The sequence below is a fragment of the Danio rerio genome, chromosome 3, assembly GCF_052040795.2.
Source record: "Danio rerio strain M-AB ecotype USA chromosome 3, GRCz13ab, whole genome shotgun sequence".
NCBI lineage: Eukaryota > Metazoa > Chordata > Actinopteri > Cypriniformes > Danionidae > Danio > Danio rerio.
The window spans coordinates 63,263,460-63,282,500 of NC_141023.1; the positions used below are offsets into that span (position 1 = coordinate 63,263,460).

Below are 19,041 nucleotides of genomic sequence, written 5' to 3' on the forward strand. Positions count from 1 at the left end.
TTTTGCCAACTATTTATCACGAGAAAGACAAGTAGGAATCATCAATAAGTTTGTGCATCATAATTTATTTGCACATTTATTGAATGGAAATGTTTCTGATTCACGCATGCAAATTCATCTTCAGATAGTGTCTTTATATCAATGTGCATGCAGTAGATCGCTCAGATTACATTGGGAAAACAGGCGACTGCTGCAAATTGTGCTTTAAAGTTTGGCTGGTCAACTGTATGGTGTGGAAACCTTACTTACCTGCTAGATGAACCCGTCTCATACAGCTGCCATTGCAAGGCTCAGACACTTTGTAGAGTGCAATTTAACACAACTGCCTCTAGGAGTCGCCAATGGAAATAAAACAGACACGCACAAAAAATGTGCGTACGCCAGCCAGAAAGCTGCCGTGGAGCTGCGCACATTCCCACGTTCAGTTCATTGTTAGTAAATCCAAACATGAGCGATTCTGAGCGTGAAACCTGGCGTACGCAAAGTTTTTGTGCGTACGCAGCGTTGATACATGAGGCCCCTGGTGTTCAACACCAAGTTCAAATTTACTTGTTTATTACAAATCAATTTTGTGTTATGCTGTTGCATATGTATTAAACGTAATTGACCATTTAAGTCAAATGTTTTATTCAATTCTAGTAGTCACTTGTGCATAATTATTTTCTAAAGGGTTCAAAATTTATGCAGATTTAACCTTTTTTCCTTATACTTCTGTCGGAATTGGTACGAAGTTGGCATTGAATTTAATTTGAAATGGTATTAAAAAGGTCTTAAAAAGCCTTGAATTTCATTTGGAGGATCCCGGGGATACCCTGTAACTGTTCAATGATAAAATAAAATATCCATAAAAATAAATAAAGTTGGATTGTCCCATACGTTTGTATTGTATATTTTGTCAAAATTTTAAAAAGGTTTAAATTGGGTAAAAAATTACCTAAAAAGGTAAAAAATACCTTTAAATTGGTGGAATTATCTCCCACAACTATCCAAAAACCCCAGATAATAATATAATTTTTTCTCACTGATAAGATGTAAAGCAGTGAAAAGTGTTGTATATTCATTCATTCATTTTCCTTCGACTTAGTCCCTTTATTAATCAGGGGTCGTCACAGCGGGATGAACCACCAAATATTCCAGCATATGTTTTACACTGCAGATACCCTTCCAGCTGCAACCCAGTACAAGGAAACACCCATACACTCTCATTCACACTCAAACACTACGGCCAATTTAGTTTATTCAATTCCCCTATAGCGCATGTCTTTGAACTGTTGGGGAAACTGAAGCACCCAGAGGAAACCCACACCAACAGGTCGAGCTCCACACAGAAATGCCAACTGACCTAGCCAGGGCTCAAACCAGCAACCTTCTTGCTAACCACTGAGCCACCACGCCACTCATTTTCAATAAAACACTGGAAAGATTTGTTGTTTATAAAGAGTTTTTTCCATTTACTTTTAATTGTCTTTTTTTTTTTTATTGAGCATACAGTATATATATTATACATTTTCAATCAACAATATAAAAAAGGCTCAAATATTTTTGTGTGAATATACATACAAAACAAAGCAGAAAAGACGAACAATGTGGAAGTAGAATACAATTTTGTAGCAAGAAGTACAATAAGAGTTTATATATAAAAAATGGAAGAAAATACGTGTTTATGCAGATACTGATTGTAAGAAGTCTATGAAGGGTTGCCAAATATTATAAAAACCTGAGAGATTGTCCTTCAACAGATATCTAATTCTTTCTAAATGTAAAGTATTGGAGAGATCTCGAAGCCACATTTTGTCAGTAGGTATCGTTGGTCCTTTCCATGACATCAAAAGCAATTTTTTTTGCAGTAATAAGAGAGTAGGAAATGAACCGCTGTTGGGCTGAAGTAAATTTTCTGAATAACTCTGATGTGCCAAGAATGATCAACAATGGTTCAGGTAACAGTGTAGTCTTAAAAATTCTTGACTATACATTAAATACATCAGACCAGTAGTTTGTGACCTTCGGGCAAGAAAGAAAAGCATGGAAAAGTGTTGCATTAGGGGACTGACATTTATCACAGTTGGATAAAGCGTTTGGGAAAATGTAGTGGATCTTTACTTTTGAAAAGTGAAGCCTATGTATAATTTTGAATTGTATAAGACGATGTCTCGTATTATAGGAGCAGGAGTGTATGTGTTCCAAAGATTCTTCCCAGATGTCATCAGGAATATGGGTACCCATGTCCTTCTCCCAGCTATCTTTATATTTATTGGATGAGGGGGGGAATATTGTTTGTAATTTGTTATGGATATTAGAGATACATTTATTTTTATATGGGGATATAGTGCAACATTCATTTACTTTTAATTTGAAATGCCAAATAAATGTACCTGCAGTTATAGGATGACCTTTGAGTCTCTTCTGTTGACCCATACAGAAAATTTGAAATTTCTCCGTGTTGGTTTGCAGAGGCTCATGGTGCAGGTCGACTGGCCGGACGGGTCTGTGAAGAATCTGCATGTTGATCCGCCATCGCTGCACAGCTACCAGGTATATATTTTAAAGTGGACGCACTATGCCCCTTTTTACAAGATGTAACAATAAGTCTCTGATGCCCCTAGTGCAGGGGTGGCCAATCCTGTTCCTGCCCACATAGCAAAATTTCTCTGGCCCAGCTCTGGCCCACACAATCAGGTTTTGCTTGGCCCACATGCCGCAGTGAATTACGGTACATGACTGGACCAAATCTGGCTTCCAGACAAGGGCCAAACACAGACCATATCTGGGCCAAGTCTCAGCCAAGTTAATAACTCATAACTGGGTCTGAACTGGGCCAGATAGGTTGGTGTGTCACGATTGCAATGAAACTGATAAACCCATGGAGTGATGCGCTTTAGGCACACTATGGGCACGCTTTTTCTCAAAGTGACCTGATTGGTAGAATTTTTTTTTTTACTCAAAAATGATTTTAGTGTATTTTAAAAGTGGGTCAAGACTGGCCAAACTCACGTGGCCCACTTATCACATTTGTAAATCTGGGCCAAATACTAAGTTTTTCATCTGGCCCAAATCTTGTGTGCCGCCTTAAAAACGGTGCCACCTCTGCCAAACCCGGGCCATGTTTGGCCCACATGCTGTATGCCAGTGCCGGATGAATGCCTGCTGTGCCAGCTTTATGCCAAATCTGGGCCAGAATTCTTTGCTACTAGGGTGGAGATCTACCTTCCTGCAGATTTCAGTTGCAACCCATATCAAGCATATTTTGCTTTTTTTTTTTTTAATTGTTGATCCTTTGTATTGGTGTTAAAAAAAACCCAAAGAGCTATATATTTTTGTTGCATTTGTACATATTTTTTGTTTTGTTTTCTGTGTCATGCAGAAGCGACTCCTGCGAGCGGTGCGTGTGTGTGAGAGGAGAGTGGCTTGGTTGAACCAGACGAGCAGTCGGATGATCTGGGGAAGTGTGTGTGAGCAGAGGTAAGAAGAAGAGCATGCGCTCACACTCAGTGTGTGCCACAGTCATTTCAGCAGCTCCCCGCAATGTGCACTTCACAAATTATAGGAAGCATACTGTACTGTATGCGTGTTGGAGGACACTGCAGATGACAGAGAGCACAACCAGTGACTTTATAATGCACATGAACACAAAAAGCCAATCAAATGGGAGCTACTTCGGTCGAGATGATCTACTGAAGTTCAAACCGAGCATCAGGAAGGTGATTTAAAGGTCCTGTCAAATTAAAATAAAGATTTTTAGATATCAGTAGTACCATTTTTGTTAGTTTTAAGGATATCTATAAGCTAGTGTGCTTGCATTGAGAAGATAGAAATCTATTGTTGGGATCACTTTCAGACCATTTTTCAAGAGTTCACACTTAGCTGATGATTGATAGTAAAGCTAGTTTGGCGTGCTGTCCTGGGAGAGAGCCCTGAGCTTATAAGATCCTCGAGCTCTGGGCTCCCTCCTGTTGCAAGGCGAGAGGGGAGTTTGAGCTCAGGTAGACCTCGATGACTCCCCCTCTTGCTTGTTGTAGCTAAGTGTCAGATATGGATGCTGAAAGGTGTACTCAGAGTTTAGCTAAAGTATTTGGATTAATTGTTTAGAGTTCTTGTTTTTGAACTGTGGGAGGAAACCGGAGGACCCAGGGAAAACCCACGCGACCACGGGGAGATCGAGCAAACTCCACAGAGAAATGCCGTGTGGTTTGGAAAGGAATTAAACCAGGGGCATTCTTGCTGTGAGGCAACAGCGCTAATCGCTGGCCACCGTGACGCCCGTTTGAAAGGAGGGAAAGTAGGGTTGGGTGGGGGGGTTTCTTCAAGACGAAGATATTGAGATGAGAAAAGTCTGGTTATTTATAGTGAGTTAAGGATCTTCTGATAGGATAATCAGTCGTTAGCTAAAGTTGAAACAGCTGTGAACAATCATAAGCACATGCTCCTCTCGAAATTTGTTTATAAGTAAACTTTACTTTGTAGCTAAAAACACTGACAGCTAGTCACAACCCATTAAATATAAAGGACTTTAAAACTACAGACGACATTGTATAGAAGCAAAACACTTACTGTTGAGCCCTCTTTTCAGAGATTATTTAAAAATGATTGCTATTTTGATAACTAGAAATGATGAATATAAACATTATGGGATCTATGCAAGCCCCGCTGGCAAATTAAAGTTTTATTTTTATTTTTAAATGACCTCAGGTGTCAGTATAGATTCAGTATCTTTGTGTTGCCTCATCTGAAATAGTTTATCTTGTTTCTATTCTGCTACACTGATTGCAGTCTCCAGATTTACTGTTTGATTAGATAGATTACACAAGCTGGATTCACAGGTCAGATGCAGTAGAAGCAAAGCACCTGCTGGTCACAAGGGGTTAACACAAAAAAAAAACTACTCAAATTAAACAGATCATGCTCATTTGTTAGAGTGGACACAAATATAGTTATCAGCATATTTAAATGTATTGTTTAATTTAACTTGTAGTCAACAGAATGTGCAAAACAAAGTAATACTTTTTTTTTTGTAATCATACTGAAATGACATAACCAGTATGTCATTACACCGAAATTGTGTTGTTGTTTTTTTGTTCAATGAGTTGTTCCAGTTTTGCCACTTTTTTATAGTTCTCAATTTGATCTATATGTGGATTTCAGTACTAAAATTATTCAGCTTACAAAAGTGAACTGAAATAACCTTACAGTCTTAGGGCTCTATTTTGAAGGTCCATGCGCAGAGCGCAAAATGCAGGACAAACGCTTTCAGGGCGTGTCAGAACGCGTTTTTACTAATTTAAGGACGGGAAAATCCGCTTTGCGCCATGGCGCATGGTCTAAAAGGTTTGAGTTTATTTTCTTAATGAGTTATAGGTGTGTTTTGAGAATAAACCAATTAGAGTCTCATCTCCCATTCCCTTTAAGAGTCAGCTGAGTCGCGCCAAGAGCACATTCGCTATTTACAGGACGCAAAGTAAGTCTAAGTGGAAAAAATGAACATTTTACAAGCAAACAGTTAACAGTTGACAGTTTTTTAACAGAAAACTGTTAAACAGAGCATCTACTGCGTGAGAATGAGAGATATGGATCACTTTCACTTTCGCTCTTGGATAGGGAAACCTTTACGCACAGACATCAATTATTCTATAAATAAATAATTTTGTTTGTTAAGCGCAAATATTCGTTTCAAAACTATTTCTAAATTCAGTTCTAATTTCTAGCAAACGAATAAATGAACAATATTAACAAAATGTGCTGAAAAACCTTTACCAGTGTGCTGTATCCAGCACGTTTGTGAGATGAAGTGGAGTATTATTAAATATTGATCTTTATTTTCAAGGCTTTAACCTCTGTGTGACTCTATTAACCTCATGTTGTGAGGATTATCTAGTGTTCAGGAGTGTGTTTGTGTCTCCATGAAGGGTGCAGGTTTTGCTGGACATGTCTGGGATGAACACACACCTCCAGCTCCACATCCAGCACGCGCTGCGAACACTCCTGCAGGAGCAGATGGCCGGAAAACACAGCTTCAATGTCATCCTGTAGGTCACACACACACACATACACACACACAAAGTCTCTCTCGCCTGATTTCAGTCTCTTACAGTACATGACAGATTTTGATCTGCTTAGTTATTCCGTCTTCAAATCTCCTACAGATTGTCACTGGAAGCCCTTTTACAGGGTATCCGTGGGGTCTTAAAAAGTCTTAAAATGTCTTAAATTTTAAAAACAAAATTTTGGGCCTTAAAAAGTCTTAAATTCAATTAAATATATAGGGCCCTATCATACGCCTGGCGTTTTAGCAAATGCAGTTGCGCTCATTTGTGCGCCCATAGGCGTTCTGGTCTAAAAAGGGAGGCGGACCGCTGGCGCGTTGCTATTTTGAGAGACTAAAATAGATTTTTCATTAGACCAAAACTAACCCGGTCTAAACTCCGGCGCAGAGTTGCGCCTCGCTTACACACTGCTTAATACGCACAAGAGAGCAATAGGCAAATATCTTTACATATGAAAAAATTGTAAATATTAAGGATATATATAGGATATAATAAGAATAGATATAGAATATAAATATAAAGGATTAAAATATTACCAAACATTTTATTTTCTAGCCTACATAAATATGAAAAACCACTGCTTTTATGTCTTCTTCATCTCGGGAGGCTTTTTCAGTTCATTCATAACAATTTGCTTTTGTATAATGTTATTATTATTAGCAGTATTATTTATTATCTCCATATTTATATTTGTTTTATTAAAAACAAGCTTAGATTTGCCCACCTGTCAGGTTTAAGACCATATGGGGCACAGCATGTGTTTTAGGATATAACTCAGGTTTTTGAGCACAGTTCGTTATTATTGTTCATTTATTCGTTTGCTGGAAATTAGAACTGAATTTAGAAATAGTTTTGAAACGAATATTTGCGTTTAACAAACAAAATTATTTATTTATAGACTAATTGATGTCTGTGCGTAAAGGTTTCCCTATCCAAGAGCGAAAGTGAACTTACTTTACGTCCTGTAAATAGCGAATGCGCTCTTGGCGCGACGCAGCTGGCTCTTAAAGGTAATGGGAGATGAGACTGTAATTGGTTTATTCTCAAAACACACCTATAACTCATTAAGAAAATAAACTCAACCCCTTTAGATCATGTGCCATGGCGCAAAGCGGATTTTCCCGTCCTTAAATTAGCAAAAATACGTTCTGACACGCCCTGAAAGCGTTTGCGCCCTGCGTTTTGCGCTCTGCGCATGGACCATCAAAATACAGCCCTTGTGTTGTAGTTCTTAATTCATTTTAAACAGGTCCTAATTTTCCTGTTCATATAAAGCTAGTTTTAACAAAAGTTTATTTATTAACTCAATTTACAGACATGAGTTAATTATCTTCCTTCGAATAATATGTTTTATACGGTTTAATATTTTTTTTACTGTTTTAACTGGGCCATTAGAAAAAAAAACATTAGCGCTTAGCCTTGTGTAAGTCTGAAATTTCACGTCTAATTGTCTTAAAAAGCCTTTAATTTGGGGTGAGGTAGTGGTGCAGTAGGTAGTGCTGTCGCCTCACAGCAAGAAGGTCGCTGGGTCGCTGGTTCGAACCTCGGCTTAGTTGGCGTTTCTGTGTGGAGTTTGCATGTTCTCCCTGCCTTCGCGTGGGTTTCATCCGGGTGCTCCGGTTTCCCCCACAGTCCAAAGACGTGTGGTACAGGTGAATTGGGTAGACTAAATTGTCCGTAGTGTATGAGTGTGAATGTGTGGATGTTTCCCAGAGATGGGTTGCGGCTGGAAGGGCATCCGCTGTGTAAAATCTTGCTGGATAAGTTGGCAGTTCATTCCGCTGTGGCGACCCCGGATTAATAAAGGGACTAAGCCGACAAGAAAATGAATGAATGAAAGCCTTTAATTTGACTTGATGATGCCTGTAGAGAGTTTTGCATCTATATTTATTTGTCATGAAATATTGCTCTTATTGTATTTTTAATAAGTGGAGCAGCTCACATTGGTGATTTCTCACATATATGCAAATTTTAAACTTTTCAGCCAAATAAATGGCTCTGTGTGCGACACAACTGTGCCAGAGCAGCAGCATTAGGTGCAGCAGGTACAGGCAGCACTGGGACTGTCTCTGCATAGTCATCCAGCTGTTCTTCCCAAATATAGAGAAACGCATTTCAGCAGGAGACAAATCATCAAGCCAGACTATTTCAGCTACTATTTGGAGGATCCTGCAGACATAATCAGATAACAAACATTGGGTTGAAAATTGTACATTTTAATTAACTTAAAAAAAAAATAATAACCCAACATTGGGTTTGTCCATATTTGACCCAACACTTGGTTATGACAACCCAGCATTTTAGAGTTTATATATACACTTTAATGACATCTCAAATTTACAATACAAGAACATTTTCAACTTCAAAAAAATTGATTATAGTAATTAAAATGATTAATAATTAAATGATTAACTGATTTAGAAATCATTCACAGAAAGGTTCTTTGAGGAACCCAGAATGGATCTTTAATGGCATTCAGGGCTTTACATTAACTTTTGTAATCACCGGCCACTGTGGCTAGTAGTTTTCCAATGTTACTAGCCACACTGCATTTTCATTAGCCACAATTTTGTTGTTGGGAATATATATTTTATATGCATAAATTTGACATTGACATTTTTGTGTGTCGAGTCTGAGTTTGCTCAATGAGCATGAGTAAAGATCAACTTCCTCGAAGACATTTTGTACATTTCAATAACTTCATTAAAAATGTTTTGATTGGTGAGCATGAGCATGATTTACCAAATTTATCTCTATAACCATACTAAACAATAATTAGCCTATTTCTTAGTCACAAATTTTTTATGTGTCAAAACAAGCAAAGTATAGCTGTATTCTATTCTTTCTATTTAACAAAACATTTCTTAAAATAGAAAGAAGAGCAATTGACTTTTAAAAAAATAACTATTGTCATGTATCAAAAATATGCTGGGTAATCTGTCGTGGCTAAATATCTCTCGGATCACCAGTTAACTGCACATAAATGGAGTGTTCATCTCCCATTAAAGCAATATTGTAAAAAAAAAAAGATAATTAAACCATTTTAACAAAAATGAAAGCAAATAAAACCGTAAGCAAATGAAAGCAGGTGAATAATAATGATTAATGAAAGGATGATCATATGCACGCGGTTAACTTTAGGCAATTTAATAATCTGTTCAAAGTGAAAGCAACCGATGCTGCTTACAAAAAGACAAAGTTTGAGCTCTTAAAAGCATCAGGACTGCGGGTGCATGTTCATCACTTTTTGTCTAGTTTATTTGAAAGAGAACCGATGATAGTTGCGTTTCCAGAACCTGTTCCAGACACGGTTGCTTCACGATTCGGGATTCGTTTTAAGTCGCGCGCATCACATCAGCCGTTAGCGCCAGTGATCATCATTCTCTCATTCGGTTTTCACTTGCTTTCTTCTGCTCGCGTGATCACAATTATTTTGCTTCTCGATTCTAAAATCAAATTTGCACTCATATTGGGTCATCCTTATATTGTCGAACCCTGCTTTTAGGAAAACTACAATTTAAAAATTATTTTAAACCAGCCAAAGTGGCTAGTGGGATTGTCTGTCTAACCCGCCAAAGCTGAAATCTGCCCGCATTTGGCGGGTTGGCGGGTGTTAATGTAAAGCCCTGATGGCATTACAGTGGTCCCTCGCTAAAACGCGGTTCGCGTTTTTTTTTTTTTTTTACAATTTGACTTTTTTTTTTTTACAGCGCATTGTGTTCTGCATCCTGATTGGCTGTAGACCATTATCAATCAATCTTCTCTGTGTCTCCTGTACAGTAGAGAATGCATTCAGCTTGCCACATTACCAGAAATATTCAATGGCTAGCAGTGTGATTTTCAACAAGGATGCTAAAAATGCTGTAACTGTCCGCAGCAAGACCATCGTAAATGGGGTTGGACACTGAATGTGTCATGCCACGATGTGCCACACAGCGCCATGCATTTTAGAATTGTAAACATAGATTTCTATAAGAGTACGCACACCAGCACTACAAGTCGACTGCTGTCTGCGGTGCCCAGCTGCGTCTCAGGACTCTGTTATTGATTCTGCCATGCCACAGAGTGCCATCTGAATATTTTCATTTTAAATAACATGCGAATGTGCGCGTCCGGTGTGTGTTACTTCCATCTGTCATGTGCGCGGCGCATCCAATGTGTGACCCCTTTAAGGATGGAGTCTGCTTTAGCTTTGTGGATCAGTGACTGCAGGAAAAAAACAATACACTAGATGCCAATATTATCCGCATAAAAGCTGAAAAGCTTTATGAACCTTTTGCGATGAATGTTTGCGCCTGACAACAGGCTTTGATATTTGGTTTCATTCTATAATACTGGACTTATTTTTCTACCAAAGTTTAAACTTTGAGAGTGTTTGAATGAGAGAAAAGTGTGAAAATGTCTGAAAAAAGTGTAGGAAGTGTGCAGTGAGGGGGTTTACAGCCTTAAAACATCTCTAATAATTGTAAAGAATCAAGCTGACTACTTTGCGGATTTTGCGGATTTCCACCAAATGATCATTAATCAAAAGGGAAAACAAAAATAGAATGAATTCATATATTTTATGTTAGACACACATCTGATGCTTGTATTTGCAGCAGCTCCACGTCCACAACTTCACACATTGGGTTAAATTGAGCTTTACAGTCTCCGTGTTCAGCCCTTTACTTCCACTGTATCTGTTCAGCTGAGGGAACGGAACCAACCCCATGACATCAGACACAGCAATATTCCAAGATTGCGGTGCCCCAGGTCTTAAATCTATAGTAAAATATGTCGTTTTGGTTACATTAATCGAGTTTGTTTTAGATATTTTCATTAAAGAAGAAACCTATTTACAAAATAATGTAAACTTGACTGAGTGCTTAATTTCCCCTTTAAAGTTACCTTATGATACCATGAATACCAATTAAAAGACTTTATTTTTTACTTAGCAAACTCACTACCAGTGTTGTTTTTTATAAATGCACAGAATCATATTTCCATCTCCCAAACACACACAAAAGAAGCAAGGTCATTATATAATAGGCTCTGCACCATTTACTGTCAGTCTTCAGCAGTTGTCTGCTCCAGTTTTGGTGGACTCATGAGTGATCCACTTTAAGTTTGACAGAAATAGAAGTCTTAATAGATTTTAGCGCAGCGCACATACCTGCTCCTCAATATCAATCCAGCAGAGCAGCTGCAGGGCTTCAGTCCAGAGTGCTTCATCACGTCACATCAGCCAGATCATTACACGGTTACCTCAGCTGATCTGGGCTTTTGTGACTGTTATTTAGCTTATTATATGGGTCATTCATGCACTGTGGGACCCTTCAAACTCTATTCAGAAACATTTATAGGCCCGTGTTGTCATTTAAGCACTTAAATTACAAAACGTGATTTTGTGTCACGTAAACACGATGGAAATAAAGAGCTAAAGTTAACCGGTGACATTTAACATTCCCGAGTACACAAGTTAGGACCTATTCTTTATTTACATCATCTTTTTTATATCCAGTGACAGACTTGTAAAGGCTGAAACATATTGTAAGAGGGAACCCAATAGTATTTTTCCTAAGTCCTATTTGCCCAAATAATTTCCCAAATAAACAAATGACTGAATTGATTAATCAATTAATGGACGAACAAATAAATTAATAAATAAATGACTCAATGAATAAACAAATTAATTAATTAATAATGAAAGAACAATAAACAAATAATTGACTAAATGAATAAATTAATACATTTATAAATAAATTATTAAAGATGAATAAATAAATTCATAAATGACTGACTGAATAAATAAATTAAATAATGAATAAGTTAATCTATGAATAAATACATAAACAAATAAATGAATTAATGTATAAATAAATGCCTACATGAATAATCAAATTAATTTATGAATAAATAAATAAATAAATAAATAAATGAAATAATAAATAAATAAATAAATAAATAAATAAACAAATGACTGGATTAATAAATTAATAAATAAAATAATGAATAAATTATTGTACAAAGATACATAAATAAATAAATGAATATATAAATAAATACTTATATGAATAAGCAAATGACTGAACGAATAAATTAATGACTATATGAATGAATAAATTATGAATGAATGAATAAATAAATACATAAATAAATGAATTAATTATTAAATTAATGAATTATTGAATAAATGAATGAATGAATGAATGAATGAATAATTAAATAATGAATTGATTAATAATTAAATAAATGACTAATGAAATGAATGAATGAATGAATGAATGCATTCATAAATACATTAATAAACAAAAGAATAAACAAATACATAAATGACTGACTGAATGAATAATTTAATAAATTAAATAATAAATAAATTATAATTACATGAACGAATGAAGGAATGAATAAGTTAATGTATAATTAAATACTTGCATTAAGAATCAAATTAATGTATGAATAAATTATTGAATGAATATATTAATTAATAAATAAATGAATGAATAAATTATTGAATGAATGAATGAATGAATAAATGAATGAATGAATGAATGAATGAATTGAAATGAATGAATAAGTGTGTATATCCTAACAAATAAGATGAGCAAATTAAAAGTACAAGAGGACAGGATTCACACAGTTTGTTATATATAACGGACTTCATCTCTGCTGTGTGTGACCTTGCGAATGTTCTCCACAGGTTTGGATCAGATGTCCAGTCGTGGCAGCGGAAGATGTTTCCCGCCACCCATGAAAACCTTCAAGCTGTTTGGCAGTAAGAGCAGAGGATCAGTGCTTCTGCTGTTCTCACTCTGCTTTCCTCTTCTCCATCTGTTCTCAAAGGCTTCGACTCTTTCATCTCGGCTGTTTCTGAAGCTGCTCTACTGCTGATGCTCACACTGCAATGTACATGAGGTTTTTGTTTAAATTAGAGATGCACAATATTTACTGGACCAATACATTATCGGCCGATATGGGTAAAAATACTGTCTTTTTTAGAGTTAAAATAAAAAAAATACAATCAAATAAAAATATCAGACAATGTGCACTTTGTCAAAATGATTAGCACTTTTAAGCATTTTTTTTGATTGTCTACAGAACAAACCACTGTTATATAATAACTTGCCTAATTACCCTATCCTGCCTAATTAACCTAGTTAAGCCTTTAAATGTCACTTTAAGCTGAATACTGGTATCTTGAAAAATATCAAGTGAAATATTATTTACAGTCATCATGGCAAAGATAAAATAAATGAGTTATTAAAACTGTTATGATTAGAAATGTGTTAAAAAATCTGCTCTCCATTAAACAATTCAGCTAATTATTCAGACTTCAGCTGTTTGTGTGTCTGTTTTCAGATGGTTTCAGACACAGGAGTGTGTTGGCGGTAGAAACACTCTTTCTGCTCTACGTTGGGCTTTAGAAGATGAACCGCCGGCAGATTCGGCTTTAACTGATGGTGTTTATCTGCTGACCACCGGCCTACCGGATCAACACATGGTCAGTCAATTCCTTCCAATGACATGCAAGTCAATCTTTGGACTATATAGTACACTTAATGTAGATGTAAGCTGTCTAAATCACAATTCTTTTAGTTTTATCTCAATGTAACGGAACTATTTTTGTGTGTGTGTGTGTGAGGCAGCATGGTGGCCCAGTGGTTAGTTCTCGCACAGCAAGGTCGCTGGTTTGAGTCCAGGCTGTGCCTTTTCTGGGTGGTGTTTGCATGTTCTCCACTTGTTCATGTCTGTTTCCTCTGGGTGCTCTGATTTCCCCCACAGTCCAAAGATATGCGCTGTAGGTGAAAATGAGTGTGAGCGTGTATGGGTGTTTCCCAGTACTGTGTTGCAGCTGGGAGTCATCCACTGCTTAAAAAATAAGCTTGAATAGTTGGAAGTTCACTTCACTGTGGCGCACCCTGATAAATAAGGGATTAAGCTGAAGGAAATCAATGAATATTTCTGTGTGTGCGTTGTGTGTGTGTGTGTGTGTGTGTGTGTGTGTGTGTGTGTGTGTGTGTGTGTGTGTGTGTGTGTGTGTGTGTGTGTGTGTGTGTGTGTGTGAGAATGAGAGAGGTATCTGAAGAGATCTGAACATGGCCCAAAGGAAGACAGTGAAGCTTTTAAGGTCATTAAGTGCCCTCTTGAGACCCCTTTGTTTTCTCATAGGGCTCAGTTAATAGCTAACCGCATTAGCTGCCCCACGGCGCCTGTGTGTCATTTTCACTTAAAGGATTTGGAGACTGAAGACAGGATCCTGGTATCTTTGTTTGTTCAGTTTAATGCTATTTGAACAGAAGATGTAAGTAAAAAGAAAAAAAGAAGAGAATTTTATTTAAAGCCTATGTTTAATGTAGTTAAATGGATATATAAAACATAGATTTATTGTTATTTATTATGCATTTATTTATTGAATAAAGAAAAATACAGAGTATATAACAAAAAATGAATTATACATCAAATTAGCCAAATACTTTTATGATAAATTTGATGACACAATGACAATTTAAAGCTTTTTATTGTTGAATTTAAAAAAAATTATTTATGTTACTTAATGTATTAAATGATATGATTTCAGCGATGGAAGCACATCCCACTTTGTCTCCTTAACCAATCACCTACTCCCTAAAACTTATTTAAGGCAGACTAGCCCTCTAGTTGTCACATAACCAGCGATCGCTCTCCAGAGCTAGATAGATGGATGGATGGATGGATGGATAGATAGATAGATAGATAGATAGATAGATAGATAGATAGATAGATAGATAGATAGATAGATAGATAGATAGATAGATAGATAGATAGATAGATAGATAGATAGATAGATAGATACATAGATAGATGGATAGATAGATACATAGATAGATAGATAGATAGATAGATAGATAGATAGATAGATAGATAGATAGATAGATAGATAGATAGATAGATAGATAGATAGATAGATAGATAGATAGATAGATAGATGGATAGATAGATGGATAGATAGGAAGAATGATAGATAGATAGATAGATAGATACATAGATAGATGGATAGATAGATACATAGATAGATGGATAGATAGATAGATAGATAGATAGATAGATAGATAGATAGATAGATAGATAGATAGATAGATAGATGGATAGATGGATAGATGGATAGATGGATAGATAGGAAGAATGATAGATAGATACATAGATAGATGGATAGATAGATACATAGATAGATGGATAGATAGATAGATAGATAGATAGATAGATAGATAGATAGATAGATAGATAGATAGATAGATAGATAGATAGATAGATAGATAGATAGATAGATAGATAGATAGATAGATAGATAGATAGATAGATAGATGGATAGATAGATGGATAGATAGATGGATAGATAGGAAGAATGATAGATAGATACATAGATAGATGGATAGATAGATACATAGATAGATGGATAGATAGATAGATAGATAGATAGATAGATAGATAGATAGATAGATAGATAGATAGATAGATAGATAGATAGATAGATAGATAGATAGATAGATAGATAGAAACTAAGGACTACATTTCCACCTTCCCCTGGACTACATATTCATACATGCTCTCCGGTTACACTCACACATGCTCCCTCATCAAGATTGATTACATTCTCACCAGCTGAACCTTGTCAGAGACTGATTACACACCCTACATTAACCACTTATTTACTCATCCAGTTTGCCGAATCTTGTTAGCTGTTTCAGTAGCATTACAAAGCGTTTTCCCTTATTTGTTTCCCATGTTTAGACCTTAGCCTTGTTTACCCTTGTTCTCCTGTTTAGCCGCCTGCCTTATGACCTATTGCCTGTATATTGATTACGACTCTGGATTTGCCTGAATATACATGTTAACACCTGATTTGACCATTGTATGCCTGACGCTGAATAAACCTGCATATTGGATCTTACCTCCAGTTGTGTGTGTCATCCCCCGCCATTACACTAGTGTTCTTCTTCTCGTACTTTCTAACCCTCCCTCCCTCAATCCCTCCCTCTATTTCCTCACTTCCCATTCACAATCCTATAACCGTCTTCACTACTAGGTTGAATCGGGGCGGTCCAATCACTCTGCAAAAATATTACAGAGACGGTCCCCCCACTCTGAGTCTCTGGGCATCATCGTAGGACGCCCGATCAACCTACCTACCTACCTACAGTTTATCTTCTTACTTCCCTTCCCCTTCATTCCTACACCCCTTCAATAAAGTCTAGTTCAAAGTGTGGCATTTTCCATGCTGGTAAATAAAATAATAACTGAATAAATAATTTGAAACTGCAACAAAAGTTTATCAATTAGTTTTTTTCTGCAATATAACATAAATTATACTATTTTAAATATGTGTAATTTAAAAAAAATATTGTTATGTTTCAGTCATTAGTGCTTTTAATTGTTAATCCTTCAGTTTATTCTGATCACTCATAAATAATCCTCTATTATATTGCCTGTAAGCATGTTGAAACCTCAGCAAAATGGCCAAGTCAACCTTTGCTGCCCTCTGCTGTTCATATATAAGCAGTGCAGAGTTTGATGTATCTCTGCACTGTATTTACATTTTCATTTTATTACGTTTAGCAGTCCAATCTAACATTAGACCAGCATTCATTGTCTTTCATGCTCTCATTCTCAGGATTCAGTCACTTCTTATGTGTCTGAGCGCTGCAGCACATCAAACCTGAACCTCCATGTGTGCCTGTTCACCGAAGTGAAGCACACTGAGTCGCAGGCCGAAACTGCACGGGCTCTGAGTGATCTGGCACACGCTGGACACGGGCGCTTCATCTGGACCACAGAAACCGGTGAGGTCATTTACTCTCTTAAGGCTGGATTATATTTCTGCATCCAGTTATCGGCGTGACCCACGCCATATGCCTTGTGTGTAGTTGTACATTTAAACTTCTGTGTGCTGTTTGTGTTGCTCTGCAATGAAACTTCTGAAAAACTAGCTGGCAGTAGGTAGTGTCGAGTTTCTTCACTGGTGTTTTGTTTTTTTTCTGAATGCTACTTTATATGGCATATTTATATAGCTTAATTTTATGTTTTATCAATAACATGATAGTTTTAAATTTAGCAGCTTAATTACTATGTTATAACAATGCAATAACAATGGTATTACAAAGTACATATAATGTAATTACAGTGTTATAACAGTGTAATTACAATGTTATTACATATTATTATTATTATGACATTAATTACAATGTTATAACAGTACAGTTACAATGTTATAAGATGTTATTACATAGTAATTATAATATAATGGCAATCATTACATATTACACATTAGCATATAACATGACATTAATTATATGCTATGTTATAGCAATGTAAATACAATGTTGTTACATAGTAACTACAATGTACTGACTTTATACTTACATTTTTAACATTGTAACTACTATGTTGTTACATTAGAATTATGTTGTAACAATGTAATTACAATGTACAATGTAATTACTACATCATTAGGTTATAATTACTATGCAATGACAATGTAATAACAATGTTATAACAGTAATTGTAATTTTAAAACAGCGTAATTACGATGTTATAACAGTGCAATAACAATGTTATAAGCTGTTATTAGTAATTATAACATTACATATTAGAATATACCATTATATATTAGTTACAATGGTATAACAGTGCAGTTACAATGTTATAAGATGTTATTACATAGTAATTGTAGTAACACATTACATGTTAAATACTAGCATATAACATTATATATTAATTATAATGTTATAGCAATGTAATTACAATGCTATTACAAAGTACATATAATTTACATGCATTTAATTACAGTGTTCTAACAATGTAATTACAATGTTATTACATATTATTATTATGATGACATTAATTACAATGTTATAACAGTACAGTTACAATGTTATAAGATGTTATTACATAGTAATTATAATATAATGGCAATCATTACATATTACACATTAGCATATAACATGACATTAATTATATGCTATGTTATAGCAATGTAGTTACAATGTTATTACATAGTAACTACAATGTACCGACATTGTAACTACATTTTATAACATTATAACTACTACGGTTACATTATAATTATGTTGTAACAATGTAATTACAATGTAACAACTACATCATTGGGTTATAATTACTATGCAATAACAATGTAACAACAATGTTATAATAATGTTATTACAATGCTATAACAGTAATTGTAATTTTACCACAGCGTAATTACAATGTTATTACAAAGTACATATAATATAAATGCATGTAATCACAGTGTTCTAACAATGTAATTACAATGTTGATACAGTGTATTTAAAATGCTATTATATATTAATAATATTATGACATATTAATTTCAATATTAGAATGGTGCAGTTACAATGTTATAAGATGTTATTACATAGTAATTATTATATAATGGCAATCATTACATATTACACATTTGCATATAACATGACATATTAATTAGTGTTATAACAATGCAATTACAATGTTAAAACAATAATTGTAATTTTACAACTCTGTAATTACAATGTTAAAACAATGTTATTACATAGTAATTATATTGTTATAACAGTGCAATTAAATGTTATAAGATGTTATTACATAGGAATTATAGTAACACATTGCATAGACTGACATTACATGTTAATTATAATGTTATAGCAATGTAATTACAATGTTATTACAAAGTACCTATAATTTAAATGCATGTAGTTACAGTGTTCTAACAATGTAATTACAATGTTGTAACAGTGTAATTAAAATGATATTATATAGTAATAATATTATGACATATTAATTACAATATTAGAACAGTGCAGTTACAATGTTATAAGATGTTATTACATAGTAATTATAATATAATGGCAATCATTACATATTACACATTAGCATAAAACATGGTATATTAATGATGTCATAGCAATTTTATTTGATGTTATAACTAATTGTGATTTTACAACAACGTAATTACAATGTTATAACGATGTCATTACATAGTAATTATATT

The 19,041-nt window shown here is 35.1% G+C and overlaps 1 protein-coding gene across 8 annotated transcripts in view; it reads left to right on the forward strand.

Annotated features, from left to right (window-relative positions):
* vwa3a (von Willebrand factor A domain containing 3A) overlaps positions 1-19,041 on the forward strand; it is a 72,787-nt gene that overhangs the window by 31,006 nt on the left and 22,740 nt on the right. For all 8 annotated transcript variants that reach the window (XM_087245269.1, XM_087245272.1, XM_087245270.1 and 5 more), the window contains exons 13-18: positions 2,452-2,532; positions 3,362-3,459; positions 5,901-6,020; positions 12,718-12,792; positions 13,377-13,518; positions 16,666-16,834. In XM_087245269.1, the coding sequence (XP_087101395.1) occupies positions 2,452-2,532; positions 3,362-3,459; positions 5,901-6,020; positions 12,718-12,792; positions 13,377-13,518; positions 16,666-16,834 (685 nt within the window). The remainder of the gene's footprint in view (positions 1-2,451; positions 2,533-3,361; positions 3,460-5,900; positions 6,021-12,717; positions 12,793-13,376; positions 13,519-16,665; positions 16,835-19,041) is intronic.